The following is a 16261-nucleotide window of genomic DNA, read 5'->3' as shown; positions in this document are numbered from 1 at the left end:
TGTTTGCAATGTATCTTGGTTGACTAAGGGTGTTTGGACCACAACAATGTGCATGCCTTTTATAGAAAGTTTATTTTTTTTCTCACTTGGTTGCAAAATAAATCTTAAGCATGCTTTATCCAAGTTTACTTATTAGCAAACAACTGAGATGAAGGATTAAATAATATAATTTCTTGGCCTATGCTTTTATGCTGGCAGATTTGCTAGTGGCCTAGGATATATCCTCATTCAGGTCTTAAATCAAAAGATTAACTACCTAGGAGTGAACTAATAGAAACAAGAATTGTGGCATCAATCACTCCTGCAGAGAAAGGTCAAACTTCAGTTGTAATAGTAGTACTTTGCTCATGTGAAAATCTGAAGTGGATAAAAAACAAACTAAGATTAAGACCTGGTTTTACCCCTCCTCCATTTCTTGAAGTGTGCATCGAGTGTTTTTAGTTAGACATAATGCAAAAACCATTGTCCACATTAGGTTCAACCCATTGTATTGTTTGGTAGTCATTTTAAAGCCATATCCTCAAATGGTTCCCTTCATGATGTCTAACTGGAGAGAATCAGTTACTGATAAAAGAGCACAGATGCAAGCATGTTCAGAGTAAGCGAGTAAAAGCATATCCCATGTACCTCTTAATTTCATAAAAAATCAAGCAGATCCCTTCCTCAAATCATTTCACAAATGTGGTCTTAATTTCAACCCTCAATGTTCATTTTTATCTCGAATATGCACAATAACACCTATACTAACACCTGAAGTTTGTTTCTTCACTCACTTTCTTTCTCTTGCACATGTAGGTCTACTGGAATAATGTTAGAGCAGATTTTGTCATTCGTTCTCTTGAATCTCTTGCAACCATTTTGAACACCCTTTCTTTAAAATTATCTTCCTACAAGATCATAATAGCAATGAATCAACAGATGATAAAGCATGTTCTCACCAGTGATCTTGCAGCATTTGTGCAAGATCATTTTGCAGAACAGTTATAATCTGACCTGCCAATGATTAAGTCATTAATGTTTTAAAGATACCTGTGCTAAGGTTATCATATTAACATAAATATTACTTACTCTTTCCTACTGTTATTTAAAAGCCATATTTTAACTTATAAATGTATTACTAATTAAAAAAAAAGTGATTAGAATAAGATTTGCCCATAGTTTTGACAGAGGCAGTCATTCTGATTGAAGTCGGGACAATGGACTATGGCTTCAGGTAATAAAATTTTAGTGTATTTTTATTATGTGACATCTTCAGGAAGTCAAACTACAATGACCCACAACTACCATCTACACCATAGGTAGGCACAGCAGGCCCGCAACGCGATTTTGTTCAGCCTGCGGCAGGATAAAAACTATATTAAATTATATGTATTATCAATTTGGCTATTAGTTTCGACTGCAAATTTTCTGATTGACATACTAGTTATGTTCATTATTTCTGATGACAGAAACAATTTATATTCTCAACACTGAATCAAAAGTGCTTTAAAAAAGATTACTCAAATTATAAAATCTACTGCTTCTCTGTGCGAGTAGTGGGAGTGGTAGATTTCTACGAGCTCCAAAGTAACACATCACTGAAAGTCACTTGCTCTGCTCTGGTTATAGTGATCAGTGTTATTGTTGCGGTTTGTGTCCCCTGGTCAATTACTTCACCCTTTGTACTATGAGTAAGAAATGTAAGATCTGAAGAAAACGGGTCATTTCAAGAGAAATGGGAAAATGAATTTCTTATAAACAATAACAACAAACCACAGTGCCTTGTATGTTTGCAAGTGTTATCTGTGCATATAACCTCAAACGCCACTACGTACAGCAACATGCCGCTAAATACTCACTAAAATTCTTCGTAATTCGAAGAGAAAGGTTAGTGCTCAAAAATCTATTTTTACTAAACCAACATCAATACAAAAAAGCTTGCTCTTGGCATTGTTTGTTGTAAGCACAGAGATAGCAAAAGCAAAAAAAAATATTATCTGATGGTGAATTTGTAAAACACTGTTCTGTGAAAATGGCAAGGGCATTTGGGGAAGATAAAATTGTCAGGGAGTTTGAAAACGTCCCACTATCGAAACCAACTGTAACAAAAAGAGTCTAGGAAATAGGTTCTCGCATATTAAAAAGTTATTACAGATTCAGCTTACTTCTCAGTGGCTCTGGATGAATCAACTGACAACAAATACAGTTCAACTTCTAATTTTCATTTGAACTGTTTCCAAAGACTGTTATTAATGAAGACCTACTAGCATTAGAGTCATTGCATAACATAGCCAAAGGTTAAGACATTTATGATGTAGTTATGAAGGTTGTAAATGGTACTGATGACATCATTAATCTCACAGCTATTGTGACAGATGGCGCCAAATCAATGCATGGTACTCAAACGGTCTTAGTTGGCTTACCCAGGAAGGCTGGAATCAATTGCCCTGTATTGCATTGCATTATACATCAGAAGGCTCTGTGTGTGGTAGAATTCTGGAGATAGAGGATGTTATGAAAACTGTAACGAAGTATGTGTGTGAATCTAATTAAGCACCGAAATCTCGTCTTGACACACAAGTTTCTTTCTTTACTAACAGAAATGGAGGCAGAATATGACAATTTAGTGTTGTAGACAAAAGTACATTGGCTAAGCAGACGGAACTGTTTGAAGCGGTTTTTTTGCTTTGTGAAAGGAAATAAAACAGTTTTTAGAGGAACACGAGAAGACAAAGAACTAATCGCAAAACTATGTGATCCTCATTTTAACAGCTTGCTCGCCTTTCTAAACAGACATCACACACCACATGAATGAACTCAACGTGAAGTTACATGGACGTAACCAAACGATCTCAGATTTAGTTGGATACCTAGATGGGTTCATAAGTCGACTGAGTTTTTAAATTCATCCTAGTCAGAGGAAAATTGCTACATTTCCCTTCCTATGAGTTGATGTAGGAGAGCAATGACATTGACTTCAAGTTTTCTGTGCCAATGTTAGACCAACTTTTGGAGTAATTCAGTAAGCGATTTTCTGACTTCAGTGATGCGGCCACAACTGACATTTAACAATCCCAACGAAATTTAGAAAAAGCAACTGACACAATGAAAAAGGAAAAGTTGGTCCTTGTTGGGGATCTAAATAGTAGAGTAGGAAATGATTGTAAGACATACAAAAATATTTTGGGAAAATTTGGAGAAAAGAGCAAAGCTAATAATAATGGCAAATATCTGTTGGATTTCTGCTCAGGACATGGACTGGTTATTACTAACACCATGTTCCAACATAAAAATGTGCACAAATTCACATGGAGAGAAGAAGCAAGGAATAAGAAAAGTCTCATTGACTATGTTATTGTTGATAGTGATGTTTTCTCCCTGGTGCAGGACACCAGAGTGTACAGAGGATTTGAAATTGGAAGTGATCATTATTTAGTCTTGAGCAGGATAAAATTGAATTTCAAATTGAAAAGAATAACATGTAAGAAAGTTTTAAAGCGAATAAAAGTTGAGCAGCTCTCAGATGTAAACTGTAGACTAAAATACAGAAATATTATTGAAAAGAAAATGAAAGAGTTTGAGAACAGGAATCAAACCTTGGAGATTCAGTGGCAAACTCTGAAGGAAACATTGATTGATTCTGCCAGAGAGGCATGTGGTGAGGTTGTGTGCAAAGATAAAAAAAATCAGAACTCCCTGGTGGACACAGGAAGTTAAAGAGGCAGTGAAGGAAAAGAAGAAAGCATATCAAAAGTTCCTATCAAATAAGTCAGCTTTTACTCTTACAGAATACAGAGACAAATGTAAGAAAGCTAAACAGTGTGTAAAACTAGCTAAACAAAAGTCATGGGAGGACTTTGGCAAGAATATAGAAAATAAATATCAAGAAGGTGGCAAAATATTCTGGAGGTTGTTGAAGAAGCTTAGGAATGGAGGAAAGAGTGCTGTAAAAGGAATTAGAGATGATAAAGGTGAAATGAAAACAGGAGAAAAAGATATACTTGAAGTATGGAGTAATTACTTTGAAAAACTGCTAAATGAAACAAGCAGTGATGACAGCACAGTGATAAAAAAACACTGACCAGGCATGCAGTCAGGAATACATATCCATACTTGAAGTAGAAAAAGCCATCAAAGGCTTGAAATGTGGAAAGGCAGCAGGAGTAGATGATATTCGACCAGAAATGCTGAAGTATGGTGGTATAAGAGTCTTACAGTGGCTGCACTGCATAGTTCAGAAAGCCTGGACAGAGGGGACGAATTCCCGATGATTGGAGTAGAGCTCTCATAGTACCCATATATAAAAAGGGAAATAAAACTGAATGTGAGAATTACAGAGGTATTTCCCTACTGAGTGTTCCTGGCAAGATCTATACAAGTATACTTGAGAAACGGTTGAGAAGAATTGTGGAAGAAAAGCTTGAAGAACAAGCTGGATTCAGGCCAAATAGAGGCAGTCAGGATCAGATCTTCACTTTACGACAAATAGTCGAGAAAGCATGGGAATATAACAAAGATCTGTATTTAAGTTTTGTCAATTTGGAAAAGGCATATGACAAGGTGCCAAGAGAGAAGCTATTCAATACGCTGCAGTTATATGGTGTCAATGGGGCATTATATCAAGCAATACTTAGTCTTTATTTGAGTTGTGAGTCAGCAGTTAGAATTGAAGGAAGTACAGGAAGATGGTTTAATGTTAAATCTGGTGTGAGACAAGGATGTACATTATCCCCTCTGTTATTCATTATCTATATGGATCACATTATGAAGGAATGTGGTATTAAACCTGATATCAAAATTGGAGATGTTAATGTCAGCTCTTTGCTTTATGCGGATGATGTTATACTTCTAAATAAATCCGCTACAAGTCTGCAAGATTCTCTGACTAAATTGAATAGCTGTTGTAATAGATATGGTATGAAGGTCAGCAATAAAAAGACAAAGACAATGAAAATAGGCAGAATCATTGAAAATGTCAACTGTGTTGTGAATGGAGAACCTGTGGAACAAGTAAAACATTTCAGCTACTTAGGCACAATTTTTACTGAAGATGGTAAACTAAATATAGAAATAGACAACAGAATCAGCAAAGCTGGTATCGTGGGAAGTCAATTGAATAAATTCATATGGAATAAGAAAGAAATTAGTCGGAACACTAAATTAGCTGTATACAAGATAGTGTTCAAACCAGTTTTAACTTATGCATCTGAGAGCTGGGTCAGAAGTAAAACACTTGAGCAAAGACTAGAGACCGCAGATATGAGAGTCCTGAGAAAGATTAGAGGCGTGAACAGATGGCATCAATGGCAATATCATATTAAAAATGAGGATATTAGGAAAGAACTTGACATTGTCAGCATCCAGGAATGCGTTAGCAGAGCTAATCTCAGATGGTATGGTCACTTAAATAGAATGGGAGAGGAAAGATTAGCAAAACAAGTGTTCTCTGCCAGGTTGGCAGGAAAACGACCCAGAGGAAGACCAAGATATAGGTGGATTGATACGGTACAAAGTGCCTTAGACGATAGAAATATAAGATCTGATAATGTTGGAGTCTTGACAAGTAACAGACTGATTTGGAGGAAAATTGTAGATGTAATTTTTTCATGTAGTACTGTCATATCCTGTACACCCCTTGAGGGTACATGGCAGGAATTTGATGATGATGATGACGAAATGCGACATTTCAGAGCAGCATGACACTATTCAATTGGAGTTGTGACCTTCAAAGAACCCCTTTTTCCAGTCAAGGGTGGAGATGGGCATTTATTTTTGGAAACTGGTACCAAGGGAAAAATATCCTGCATTGAGTGATTTTAGCTTGAGAATTGCATCTATGTTTTGAAGCACATATTTATATGTGAATGCACTTTCTCAACTATGAGGGCAGTTAAATCCTCACAAAGAAGCCGACTAACTGATGACCACCTTCAGGATTTGTTACGAATATTGTCATCATCGTTGAAAATAGACTTTGAGCTTGTTGCTGCATATGAACGTCCACAGTATTCTCATTAAGTTATGTTAATGTAAAAAAACCAGAAATATGTAATTAAATTTATTTCAACAATTTATATTTTATATTGTTTTCCCAGTAGTAAAATTACTTAACAAATATAGTAATTCAATACATATAACTATTGCCTTGAAAAAATGCAGAGTTTATTTTTATTTAAGTTCTGTCTAAAAGTATGCAGCCCAGGAAGCTACCACTCATCGTATATTGGCCCTCGTATAGAATGGAGATGGCCAGGCTTGATCTACACCAATTCCATCTACTGACCACCATCAATGTTATTTTCACAGACAATCACAAACATCCATGCCCACAGTTTCTTGGCTGGAGAACACTGAATGTTGGAAGCATGACTGGAAGGGGAAGAGAGGTGGCAGACATGATGAGGAAGTTGGACATTTTATGTATGCAGGAGACAAGGTGGAAAGGCAAAGGAACTGGGAGATGGATATAAATTGTTCTACTCTGGAGCGAATAACGAGGGAAGAAATGGTGTAGGAATTGTGGTGTGTGGCAGAATGAAGGGTGAAATACTAGACGTGGGTAGAAGGAACGACAGGATCATGCGAATGAAATTGGGTCTTGGAGAAGAGCGGGTGGTCGTATTATGTGTATATGCCCCGCAAGTTGGTTGTACAGCAGAGGAAAAAGATGAGTTCTGGAACGTGTTAGATGAAGAAATTGGAAGAAAATGAGATGGTGATTGTCGGAGGAGACTTGAACGGGCACATAGAAAGACAGAATAGAGACTGGGAAAGGGTGCATGGTGGCCATGGAGTGGGAATGATGAACCAGGAAGGAGAGAGGGTTGTGGACTTTGCAGTAGCGTTTGATCTGGAAATTGTGAACTCGTTTTTCTACAAGAGGGAAGAACATTTGATAACATTTAGAAGTGGTAACAACAGCTCACAAATTGACTACATTTTGACTAGAAGAAAACATCTTAAGGTTGTGACAAATCGTAAAGTAATTCCAACAGATCAAGTAGCACAACAACACCGACTGCTGTGCGCAGACTTTAAAATAAGATCGAAGATAAGAACTTCTGGTTGCCATGGGATGAAAACAATTAAGTGGTTTCGCTTAAAAGAAGAGTGTGAGGAATCGTTTTAGGGAGAGAGTGTTAGAGAGGATTTCGGATGGACTGGAAAGTGTACAAGATTGGTGGAAACATAATTCAAAAGTAATACTGAGCTGTGCAAGCGAGGTGCTTGGTGAGACATCTGGAAAATTAGAGAGCAGAAGGAGGGTTGGTGGTGGAATAATGATGTACAAGTGGCAGTGACAGCTAAGAGGAAGGCAAAGCAGAAGTGGGATGAGTCAAGAGTGGAAGAGGACAGAGGTGTACAAAGAGAGAAAGCAAGAAGCAAGAGAGTTGTGGCACAGGCGAAGGCCAGGGCATATCAAGATCTGTATGATCAATTAGAAACAAAGGAAGGACAGAGAAAAATTTACCAACTAGCGAAATGTAGAAATAAAGCAGCTAAGGACATCTTACATATGAGGCAGATCAAAGATGCTGAAGGAAGAGTATTATGGAGGGATGTGGACATAAGAAACAGATGGAAAATATACTTTGAGGGACTTTAGAATGAGGAAAATGCAAGGACTCACAGAGGAGATGGGCAGCCTTCTGAGGAGATGGTGCAGAACATCAGTAGAATGGAAGTGACTGAGGCCATGAAGAGGATGAGGAATGGAAAAGCGGTGGGCCCGAAAGAATTCCAGTGGAGGCATGGAAGGCAATGGGGGAAGAGGGAATTGACCTGCTGTGGGACCTGTTCATGAAAGTTTGCCAACAGGAAAATATACCCGAGGAATGGAGGGAGAGTACTCTTGTTCCCATCTACAAGGGTAAAGGGGATGCACAAGATTGTAAAAATTACAGAGGGATAAAGTTGATGTCCCACACAATGAAGATCCTAGAAAGGGTTCTTGATGGTAGATTGAGGGAGGAGGTGGAGATTGCAAAGGAACAATTTGGCTTCATGCCTGGTAGATCAACAACAGATGATGGAAAAATATCGAGAGAAACAAAGGGAGCTACATCTGGTATTTATTGATCTGGAGAAAGCATACGATAGAGTGCCAAGGCAAGAAGTCTGGAGGTGTCTGAGGGAGAAGGTGCCAGAGAAATATGTCAGGTTGGTGCGGGAAATGTACAGAAATGTGAAGACAAGTGTTCGGACCTGTTTGGGACAGACAGAAAGTTTTCAAGTAACAGTTGGCTTGCATTAAGTCCGTTTCTGTTTAATATTGTGATGGAGGTGGTAACAGAGGAGGTGAGAGAAGATGCACCTTGGACAATGTTGTATGCAGATGACATCTTGCTGTGTGTAGATTCAAGAGAAGAAGCAGAAACTAAACTGGAAAGTTGGAGAAAAGTACTGGGAGAGAGAGGTATGAGACTGAGCAGAAGTAAGACAGAGTATATGTGGTGGGCAGTGGCGAGGAGACAGATCTGGAGCTGGAAGGAAATGTCATCAGGAAGGTGAGAGACTTAGGTTCAACAGTGGAAGAAGATGGAGGGGATGCAAGATACAAGCGGGTTGGAGGAAGATGGCTGGAGTGTTATGCGATAAGAGGGTGCCGATCAATCTGAAAGGCAAAATTTATTGGACAGTAGTGAGGCTAGCTATGACATATGCTATATAGAAACTGTGGCCCTGAGGAAAAATAACATTAGCAGGATGGAAGTAGCAGAGATGAGAATGCTTAGGTGGATGTGCGGTGTGACCAGAAAGGATCATCTGAGAAATGACTATGTCAGGGGAACAGTGAAAGTTACGAACTTAGGAGCGAAAATACAGGAGGCAAGGTTGAGATGGTTTGGTCATGTGATGAGGAGGGAGGACGAATGTGTGGGAAGAAGGGTCATGCAGATGGATGTGCAAGGAAGGCGGAGGCGGCCAAAGAAGAGATGGAGGGAGCTGGTAGAAGAGGACTTGAAGATGAACTTGGATGTGGTGACAGCCCAAGACAGGAAGGTGTGGAGGAGACTCATAACAAACAGTGACCCCACTTAAGTGGGAGAAGCTGCAGAAGAAGTCTCTTGGCTAGAGAGCAGATACGCTAACCATTAGGCCCACCAGGTCTGCATTTTTGATTTCTGGTTGGCCAAGTGGTTAGCATATCTGCTCTCCAGCCAAAAAAAAAAAAAAAAAAAAAGGCTGTGGGTTCGAATCCTGCTGTAAAATTTGGTGTCGTTTGTGCCTTTGGAAAATTACTCATTGTTTTTGTACTTATTCAAAAGTTCTATACTCAATATTTTACTTTACTTAAACTTAAGCACTCTACTTCAGATACAGTCGTAATTCTGAGCTCTAAATACGTTGCTTGAATTAGTCTCTTATTTTTAATACTCTCAACTTTAATTCCCCCCCCTTTTCTCAAGGCTGTAATTATGATTCTTCACATGCACAAAACTTTATAACTAAGAAATTGCCTCTGGCTGGAGCACAGATATTTGTCATGGTTGTTTTTGATTTTTGGGTATAAGCTAAGTTTGGTTTCCTGAAGATCTGATTTGTTTTCTGCTAGATTAATATCCTCGAGTGGTATTAATCATTCCTGTATCCATTCAGATTTTTGCATTCCAATCCCCTTGTATGGTGTGCTTAAACATCAACTGTATAACTGGAATAAGTCCTCAAAATAGGCTAAGGAATGCAAAGACCAACAGAGGCTTCTGATCATGTTTTTCTATCTTCTAGTGGTTCACCCTGTTAAGTATCTACCTGAGTGCTTGGGATTTAGCTGACCAAATTGTATTATTCCACAATGGAAAATTATGGTACAACATGACAATTTCATGCTAGCTGGAGCATCACTTGGTTAAACAAGGGTCCCTGTTTTCATCAGAGCAAAATCAGTCAGCTACTGGAACAAATCCCAACTCAGAATCAGCACTGTCAACATAAGCATCAATGGAAAAAAAAATGGAAAAGTACCAGATCAACATAATAGGCATGACGAACAAATACAAAATGTTATATTCAGGCAATTAACAGTCAAGGAAAAGGAGTAGCTATAGTATTCAACATTACATATGAGGATAATCTTGAATGGCAGGCAACGTAGGCAAAGGGGTGAACTGGACAATGAGACTTATCCCTATGGTCCCACAGAAGGAATGAAAGAAAAAAAAAAAAAAAGTTAGATTTAAACAGGAAATGGGAAATTTCTTGGAATCTCTTATGCTACTCAAAAACAGACTTTTTCAGAGAATCCACACCATATGCCTCTTTCAACAGTGTTTTAGTAGCAGTTTTGCTTATTTAAACATGAAATTTGATGTTAACATACTGCTCCAAATTTCAATCACACTACTGTTTTTTGCAATAGTCAAATGGCTACTGGCTTGAAGTTTACACACATCATTAGTTAAAAGATGTAGAAACACGATTACTCACATGACTCCAACCAAATTGCTAAAAGGCCATTCTGCAAATTAAATTGTCACACCTCATACACTAAAAATTATGCCTGATTAATACCCAATAAAGGTATTACCTATTATTCAAATTAAATGTATATTGCATCCAACATTATTTCAAATAGAGAAACTACAAGAGTTTCAGCGGATCCAAGCATAAGCAAACCTTTCATAACAGGGGCAACTTGTAGTAAAGGTGGAGCAAGCTCTGATCACTATCCTTGGTATTTCCCATAATGTAAAACACATCACCTAGCAGACATGCATGATGTTATACATTATGGGGGAGGGGGTCACTACCCAGAGTGGTTTCAACTTTTTTGAGGTCTCATCAGTGGGAGCTAGACCCAGATGTAAATACTCAGGTTGTAGTGATGCAGAACTTGTATACTTTACAAGTTGCCAAAAAAGGTGTCAGAGCCAAAAGGCTTCACTTTGGTGATGCACAATTATTCAAATTAAGTGGATATTGAATCCAACATTATTTCAAAGTCAAATAAGAGAAACTACAAGAGTTTTGGCAGATCCAAGCATAAGAAGCAAACCTTTCATGACAGGGACAACTCCTGCAGTACTACAACCTGAGTATATACGTATGGGTGTGGCTCCCACCGAAGAGACCTCAAAAAAAGTCTAAACCAGTCTGGGTAGTGATCCTCCCCCTCCATAATGTAAAACATCATACATGTCTGTTAGATGTGTTTTACATTACTCAAATATTAAGGATAGTGATCGGATCTTGCTCCACCTTTTCTACGAGTTGCCCCTGTCATGAAAGGTTTGCTTATGCTTGGATCTTCAGAAACTTTTATAGTTTCTATATATTCGGCCTTGAAATAATGTTGGAGTCAATATTCACTTAATTTGAATAATTGTGCATCGCCAAAGTGAAGCCTTTTGGCTCTCTTATTTCAGGTATTACCTATAATATAGAATTACTAATGAAAATGCAGTGTGCAATTTCAACACAAAGTAGGGCAGTGATTATTTAATTTGGATACTGTGTCCTCAAGAATGCTTTCATTAGTGAAGATTATCTTCAATAATGATTATAGACTTGATATAAGTGACTGCAATCTAATTTTAAGTGAGACAAAAATGATTAAAAAAAAAACTGTTTCATGTGAACTTCGAACTATTTTAATGTCCTTTAAAAATGTGTACTAGATATATTTTAGACTGTTGCATACATTATGTTACTGTCTGATTCATATATGTATATATTGCACTATTATACTCACCTTTAGTACAGAAAGTGGTAAGGCACCTGATGTAAAAAGCTGAATTAGTAGCTGGGCAAGATTATTAAGTGAGCTGGGCTTCAAGTTATTTATCTCTTTAAACCTATCCCACAATGCAAACTGCATTGCCATCTAAAATAAATTAAGTTACATTATTATTGAAGCATTTTTTTTAGAACAAATTTATATTTTCATCTATAATACAATTCAAATTTTATATTAACGTAACCATTTTACATAGGTATACCACTGCTTTTCTGGTACCATTAGTTCTAGAAAACCTGGCTGTTAACTGTTTTGCCAAACCAATGGAGATCATCTTAATTCATCAGTTACACTGTTCCCATGAATTAAAGCTCTTGCAAAGAGCAACATGGATTGCTAGAAACTTAAAAACAAATTAAGTTATTAAATGATACAGTTCAAGGAGATTTATGCTTGACATTATCACTCTGAACTGGCCCTTGCTTAGAAGCACCAAAATGTAAACAATTTTTTTGCTTACATTTTAGTGTACTTTTTTTTTTCATACTATGAATCACTCAAAATCGATGTCACCATGAAGTGACATGTAAATAAGCAAGAGTAAGCACACACATATGCACCATCTTTGGTGGCTGTAGGAATTAAGATCTTGTACTTTTGTTTGGACTATTTATTGCCAAAAAATCTAGTGTACCTTTATAAATTTCAAATTGTATAAGAGGCTTTTCTATAATTTTTTCACAACAATGGCAGATTGAAATCAAAACTTTTTTTAATACATAGATCTTAACTATAAAATTTCATCCAGCTAGAGTAGAATATTAATATCATTTCAAAATTTCTTTACAGAAATGCTATAATAAAAGTGATCCAGTTAGAACTAAAACTGAGCCATGCAGACAACTTCTGCAAATTCCACTAAGTCAGATTTATTGTAATATAATATATTTATAATTTTGACATGTTGCCTGAATACAGTTAAACTGAAAGACTACACAAGTTACTAAATTTTTGTAAAAATTTCAAAGATCAAATCTGAGTAAAAATTCATCCTATATAACTGGTGTGTGCTTGGAAGTCTCATACTACTAATAGTAATAATAACAGAGCCTCCATAGTTCAATTGGTATAAACTAGGCCCTTTAGTTGAAAGACTTGAATTCAAATCCCATCTATGGCATGAATAATTATTAGTCCTCTTCAACTGAAGGGAAGTTAAACCTCATACAAAGATGGCAAGGTTTTTTCTGTGGAAAAAGGCAAACCAGTCCCACAAACAAGTTGTTCTCTAATTTTTCCCTAGTACCAACCATTAGATTAATGAGGGGAAATAATTAGTAATAGGTGCCTTTAAAGTATTAATATTAAAGTATTCATGTTGATATAAAGATTTTTTTTACATAATATAATATTTTCCATATTGTGTAAAACATGCACAGATTACATGAAATGCATATTTAATCTAATATATATATATAAGGGATATCATGATAAGCTTCAACTGCATCACAAGTTAATCCAATAAAAACTACAGTTATTTTTGATAAATACACTGCACATGTCTTAATTCATTTTTCAATGAATTACCCACATCTGCTATACTATAATAGTAAAACACCCTTAATAGCCTCTCTGCAAATTTCTTCCATCTTATTTTTTAGGACTCTCAATACCTAACACTTGAGTCTCTTAAGGCATTACTAACTGCATCTTGGTCTTCTATACATCAAACTATTTCTCCAGCTTGCTGCTTTATCTTTCTCACAGTTTTGTGTGTGTGTGTGTTGGGGGGGGGGGGGTGCTGTGCAGACTATGCAACATATCGCTGATAACTGAGTCACACTCCTTGGAGGCCTCTCTGGAACTTACATTTACTCCCAAATTGTACTATCAATTGGTTAACCAAACTGTCAATCTGCATAGTTTTGCTTATTAATTTTTTGTATTTTTATCCATATGCTAAATAAATAAACACCTATTGTGAAATATCTGAAATGAGAACTGTTTTGAATAAATTCAGAGCATTTTCCTGTGCATGTCAGTGCAGTCCATTAAAGGAATATTTGTTGTGTGGACTTCTGGAAGTCCATACAAATATTAGGAAATTAAATACTCTAGATGGGATGATTAAACTAAGAAGAAACTCAAGTGTTACTGTGAACGTTCTCCTTGTTTGTATGGACTTTCAATGTTGAATCTACCAGTTTCTGTTCAATTTGAAAACCCTCGATGCTTGTAAAATCTGTATTAATGTTATATCAACTCTGAGAAGCATACAAAAGACAGAAAAAAATCAATGTATTGATAAGTTAGGCTATGAGACAATGTGGATCATTGTTAGAGGATATAACACTCATATCTCGTTCCTACATTAAGAAGTTTTGTTATTTAGAAATCTTAATGTTAATACCTCTTTACATTTGTAATTGTATTAATCTAAAACAGTACACAATAGTGCTTGTTGTATGAAACTAGTCATTGATTGATTTATTAAATTGTTTGTTTTTAAAATTTTTTTTTTCTGCCAGTATTAACAATTTTAAATACTGCAAGCCGTGGGAATATAAACTCCATAGTTTTAAAAATAAATTTGTCATAGTGCCACGACAATGCCCAGGTCTATCTGGTAGTGCAGTGCAGGGACATTATGATGGAGACATTACAGAATAGAATTTTGAGGGTAACTAAAATTCTCAAATTGGCAGGTATTCAAACTGTTATAAATTAGATGTACTAGAATGTGCAGAAATGGTTAATGATTAGGTAGACTGCTGTGTAAAATAGGTAAGTGGAATTTTCAATTTGAAAGAAAATACAAATGATGGAAGGTAGCAAGAAGAATGCAAGCAAAAATAGAGGTTTGAAAGGTGAATAAGAAAGAAACAGAAGTGCTCACAATATTGGAAATACTAAAACTTTACAATACTGTATGGGAGATGGAGAGACTAGAAAACCACCTTGCAAACAGCAGCAAAGATGTGAAGTAATAAAGGTTCAAGAAAATGATTTACAGCAATTCCATGATTAGAGATGTGCTGGAAGAAGAAGACAATGAAAGCATGTTTCTTCTTCGAAGTGAAGATTTGTGACAAGCCTCCAGGCTACATGTAAGGAAGTAAAACAAGTGGATAGTAGGATTATGTTGGTTGGAACAAGCAACTTAAAAGGAGATAAGCTTAGTAGGAGAAGATGTGAAAGAATCCTCAAGTTGGTAAAAATGAAGAGCAGAGAGCTGCAATTGTGAATGATTCAGTGAGTACACTATATGATAAATGAAGTGTCATGTGGTGTGATTTGGTGGTGAAAAGGACTTATCTAGGATGGATTATACTTGAATGGATTTGGTATTAGGTGCTAAGAGAAAAATTGTTCAGTGAAAGCAAACAGAAACTAGATGTATCTGAGTTGTTGCATGAAAGTGTGGATGTGTAACATCAAAATTGAGAGAAAACAATAGTATTACTATTATTACGGGCAACTCGAGGAACCCCAAATCATATTCATCACAACTATTCGACATTCATACAGTATCTATCATACCTCGCCTTAAACTCATTCACTGTCACCGCATCCACCATAGACTCAGGGAGCACATTCCACTCATTCACTACTCTAAAAGTAAAGAACCCAGCTCTAACACCTTTACTAACCACACTTTTGCCCAGTTTCCATGGATGTCTCCTAGTCCTCCCACAACCAGCCCTGTTCTCAAAAATATCTTCTGAATTAATTTTACAGAAACCCTTCAGTAATTTGAATGTCTTAATCATATCTCCCCTCCTCCACCTATCAACCAATTTTTGCAACCCACAAATCCTCAACCTGTTCTCATACGGTTCATTCCACAGACCTGCTATCATCTTGGTCACTCGCCTCTGGATCCTCTCCACTTCCTCCCCATCAAGAAGAAACCTAGGTGACCAAATCTGAGCACAGTAGTCGAGATGGGGTCTTATCAAGGCTCGATACAGAGGACTCTGCTTGTCAACGTATTCTTCAGCAACGAAGTGATTTGATGAGCTGATTTGGCCACTTTTGCAATGTGTCCCCTAAATTTCAATTCCTTATCCACCAACACTCCTAAATCTCGTGCCTCATCAATTTCCTGGAACACGGTTCCACCAATGCAGTAAACTGCTGCCAATCTTATCACCCTAAAATGCATAACCTTACATTTTGCCACATTAAATTGACGCCCAGACCTCCAATCTATCCAAATCATCCTGCAAAATTTTGACGTCATCTGCATTCACTATTGCCCTACCCAACTTCGCATCATCCGCAAACAAATGAACTGTTCCTCTCAGATCCTTTCCTATATCATTTATGAACAAATTAAACAGCAGTGGTCCAAGAACAGATCCTTGTGGCACACCACTAGTCACAGGCCGTCTTGTGGACTCTACTCCTGAGTAAACCACTCTCTGATATCTCTCCGTCAACCACCCTCCTATCCATCTCACCAACCCTATGTCCATTCCCATATGCTGCAATTTACTGATTAGAATTCCATGTGGTATCCTGTCAAAGGCCTTAGCAAGGTCCAGTAGAATCACTGTAAACCCATTACCCTTATCCAGTTCAGCCGTCACTGTGTTATAATAT

General features: G+C 37.0%; 1 protein-coding gene across 1 annotated transcript in view; it reads right to left on the bottom strand.

Moving 5' to 3' along the window:
- LOC150105645 (nucleolar MIF4G domain-containing protein 1) overlaps positions 1-16261 on the bottom strand; it is a 189641-nt gene that overhangs the window by 1073 nt on the left and 172307 nt on the right. Inside the window, exon 14 of the mRNA XM_090394970.1 lies at positions 11672-11803. Coding sequence (XP_090251096.1) covers positions 11672-11803 — 132 coding nt within the window. The remainder of the gene's footprint in view (positions 1-11671; positions 11804-16261) is intronic.

The sequence above is a fragment of the Typopeltis vanoorti genome, chromosome 6 (genome assembly GCF_054136105.1).
Source record: "Typopeltis vanoorti isolate ZY-2024b chromosome 6, IOZ_Tvanoo_1.0, whole genome shotgun sequence".
NCBI lineage: Eukaryota > Metazoa > Arthropoda > Arachnida > Uropygi > Thelyphonidae > Typopeltis > Typopeltis vanoorti.
The sequence above is the reverse complement of the archived record's forward strand: the minus strand, read 5'-3'. Positions and strand labels throughout refer to the sequence as shown.